We start from the raw sequence: 2,715 nt of genomic DNA on the forward strand, positions 1-2,715 counted from the left end.
ACGGCGGGGAGACGTGGTAAGTCCGGGCCCTCCTCTGCTCCCCAGCTCCCTGGAGCGGCGCCCGCGCACCCTGCCTCGGCCCGCGAGTGCTCCTGTGTCCGCCGGGGCTTCACCACCCTGCTCTGCCTTGACCAGGAGCGCAGGAGTCGGGTCCTAGTCCTGATGGGCCAGAAATGATGCCCCAGGGTGGTGTCATGGACCAGCTGTGTAGCTGCTATGGAGCTGGACCAGCTTTGCAGTGCAAGACGTTGGGGATGAAGAAGGCCGTGCATTGGAAAGCTCACCAGCTACACAGTTGCTGTGGTCTGTTCTGGTGTAAACTTCATCCCTATTGTCCCAGTTGCACTGATTTAAACTGTACTTGCAAATGGTCACATGCGGGGTGCCTTTGTTTCCCTCAGGATCTCCTTCCAGGCTTGCCACTCCAAAACAAAAGGTAGCCAACTTCAGCTTGGGGCAGGTAGCTTCTGATAGAAACCCAATCTGTGCGTGGTGAGGTGAGCAGCAGTTGAGCGCCTGCATGTCGCTGTCAGTTGGCACGACTGTTTTTTTCTTACTTGCAGGCTAGTGGCAGGAGCCCCCAAAGCAGACTGGTCTGCAAATAGCTCTGTGGTCAATCCAGGTGCGATTTTCAGATGCAGGATCAGGAACAATCCAGATGGCACTTGCGAACAGCTCCAGCTGGGTGAGTCCAAGGGTGGTGCCCTTGCACCTGAAAATGGTGTTACTGCTTTGGTAAAACAGCTGCAACATTCTCAGCAGTTATAATTAAATACAGCCAGAAAAACCCCTTAGGTATGTATAAGTGAGTGCACACATGTTGGATGTTCCCTAACAAACAACAGTTATAACTGCCTAAATGAACTAGTAGGAGAGACTGGGTTTTTTCCAGAAGCAAAGCCAAATGGTTCCTTTTAAAAAATAGTCTCTTCTGCACTCTTTTGCAAAAAAATATATTTAAACAATTCATCATTGTGAAATATCAGCAATATAGTCCAGTTTTGATTTGACTAAACAAACTTTCTTGATGTTGGTGTATTCAGTTTAGTGATGAGTCTCCACGTTCTCTTGTATCATTTTGATGCATAGATTAGAATTTATATCTAACTTTCCCTAGCATGAAAGACCAGGGCTTTTATAAATTTGAATGACCAGTAAATAAATATTTAAAACATAGATCCTAAAAAAGCTGGCTCTTCTTAGACTTGGAAAGGACAAACTATGCTGGAATTCTCTAAAGTTATTCCACCTCTTAATCCACACTACAGTTAAATGGCAAGCCAGGCATTTTTACACGCAGATTTCTGGTAGATCTGGGATGATTTTTTTTTTTTTAAACTAATAATAATTAAAAAGGTGTTTTGGAAAGTGGAAATATTCTGCAGATTTAGGTTGAATTCACTAAATAACGAGACAAAAGCAGAAAATTTAGAAAATGTCGAAAATACTTCATTTCAGCACACTTGTTAAAATAGTAATTGAGGAAATACCAATATTTTTGACTTCTCAAAACAAGGGAAATTTTGTTTAAAATGATCAAAATTTAAATAATGTAGTAAAGCAACCTGAAGCAAAACAATGTTTTTTCATTTCATGTGGTTTAAATATTTCAAGTTGACACAAGAAAAAAAATGTTTGGTTTTCTCATTTAGCTGAAGACCCAAAAACTATTTTCAGTTTAAACCAAGTTGATTTTTTTTTTCAGTTTAACCGCTGGGGTGAGAAAACGTTAGTCGCCCAGCTCTGGGTGTCAATCGCATACATACATCTGTGGGTATCTAATTGCAAAGTGTATGACTTTGTAAAAGTTTAAGCAATATGTCTGTTTAAGATTACAGGTTGTTATGAACATATCAGCAGTTTTCTGCTTCTAATGTCCTTGATAAAGTCCTCTTCAATTTTTATTTTTATCCTGTTTGTTTTAAGATCTGCATGAGACTTGGTTTAGTTCCCTCTTCTTCTGCAGTGCAGGTCTTCCATAACTGTCCTAACCCACTGAACTTGTCAAACTATTGAAGGTGGTTAGGGAGCATGGGACACAGCTTTCAAGAACTTTCAAACCTGAGCTTTAGAATTCATTCTTGCCAGAGACAAGGATCATGGTTTCAGAACAAAATGGAAATTCTGTGTGTTGACATTCCTCTGTTAATCCTGCACATGTGTACCACCATTATGGTACCCTCAAAACATATAGTTTATTGATCTTCCTTATTTTTCATATAAGCAGGGAAAGAAGGCTAAGACACTAGGGTTTTTTTTATACATATAGCTGAGAGATGATCAGATGCTATGTTCTTGATGAGCAGATTTTAGGTATGCAAATCTTTGCAAGGATGCAAAGAAAGTGATCACTCACAGACACTAAGTGGTTCCTTTTCTGAGAAGCTTGGTTATGATACTGAACACAATGAGAACCAGAAATAATTGAATCTGAAAGGGCTTGTCTATACATAGTCTCTCAAAAGTTAAAGCAAATCAACTAAATGGGTGAAATCAATGCACACAAATTAAAATGCATAAAACATACATGTACACGCTCTCACTAGGGATATCTAGAGCATATAGCTGAAATTATTTTACTCCTCAGATACTGCCTTTGTGATAGTCCTTGCTCATATTTGTAATAGTAAAGAAGCCCATTAGATGGTGTTAGGAAGAATCACAGGTTTTTTCCATAGATGCTTAAGAATGAAACCTCATGTGCAAATAGGCAGA

At 40.1% G+C, this 2,715-nt stretch overlaps 1 protein-coding gene across 1 annotated transcript in view; it reads left to right on the forward strand.

Moving 5' to 3' along the window:
- Positions 1–5: 5 nt before the first annotated feature.
- ITGA4 (integrin subunit alpha 4) overlaps positions 6–2,715 on the forward strand; it is a gene marked incomplete at its 5' end in the record, with an annotated part of 72,851 nt that continues 70,141 nt past the window's right edge. The window contains 2 exons of the mRNA XM_019522861.1: positions 6–16; positions 564–685. Coding sequence (XP_019378406.1) covers positions 6–16; positions 564–685 — 133 coding nt within the window. The remainder of the gene's footprint in view (positions 17–563; positions 686–2,715) is intronic.

Source organism: Gavialis gangeticus, unplaced genomic scaffold (genome assembly GCF_001723915.1).
Source record: "Gavialis gangeticus isolate Ggan-Ray unplaced genomic scaffold, GavGan_comp1, whole genome shotgun sequence".
NCBI lineage: Eukaryota > Metazoa > Chordata > Crocodylia > Gavialidae > Gavialis > Gavialis gangeticus.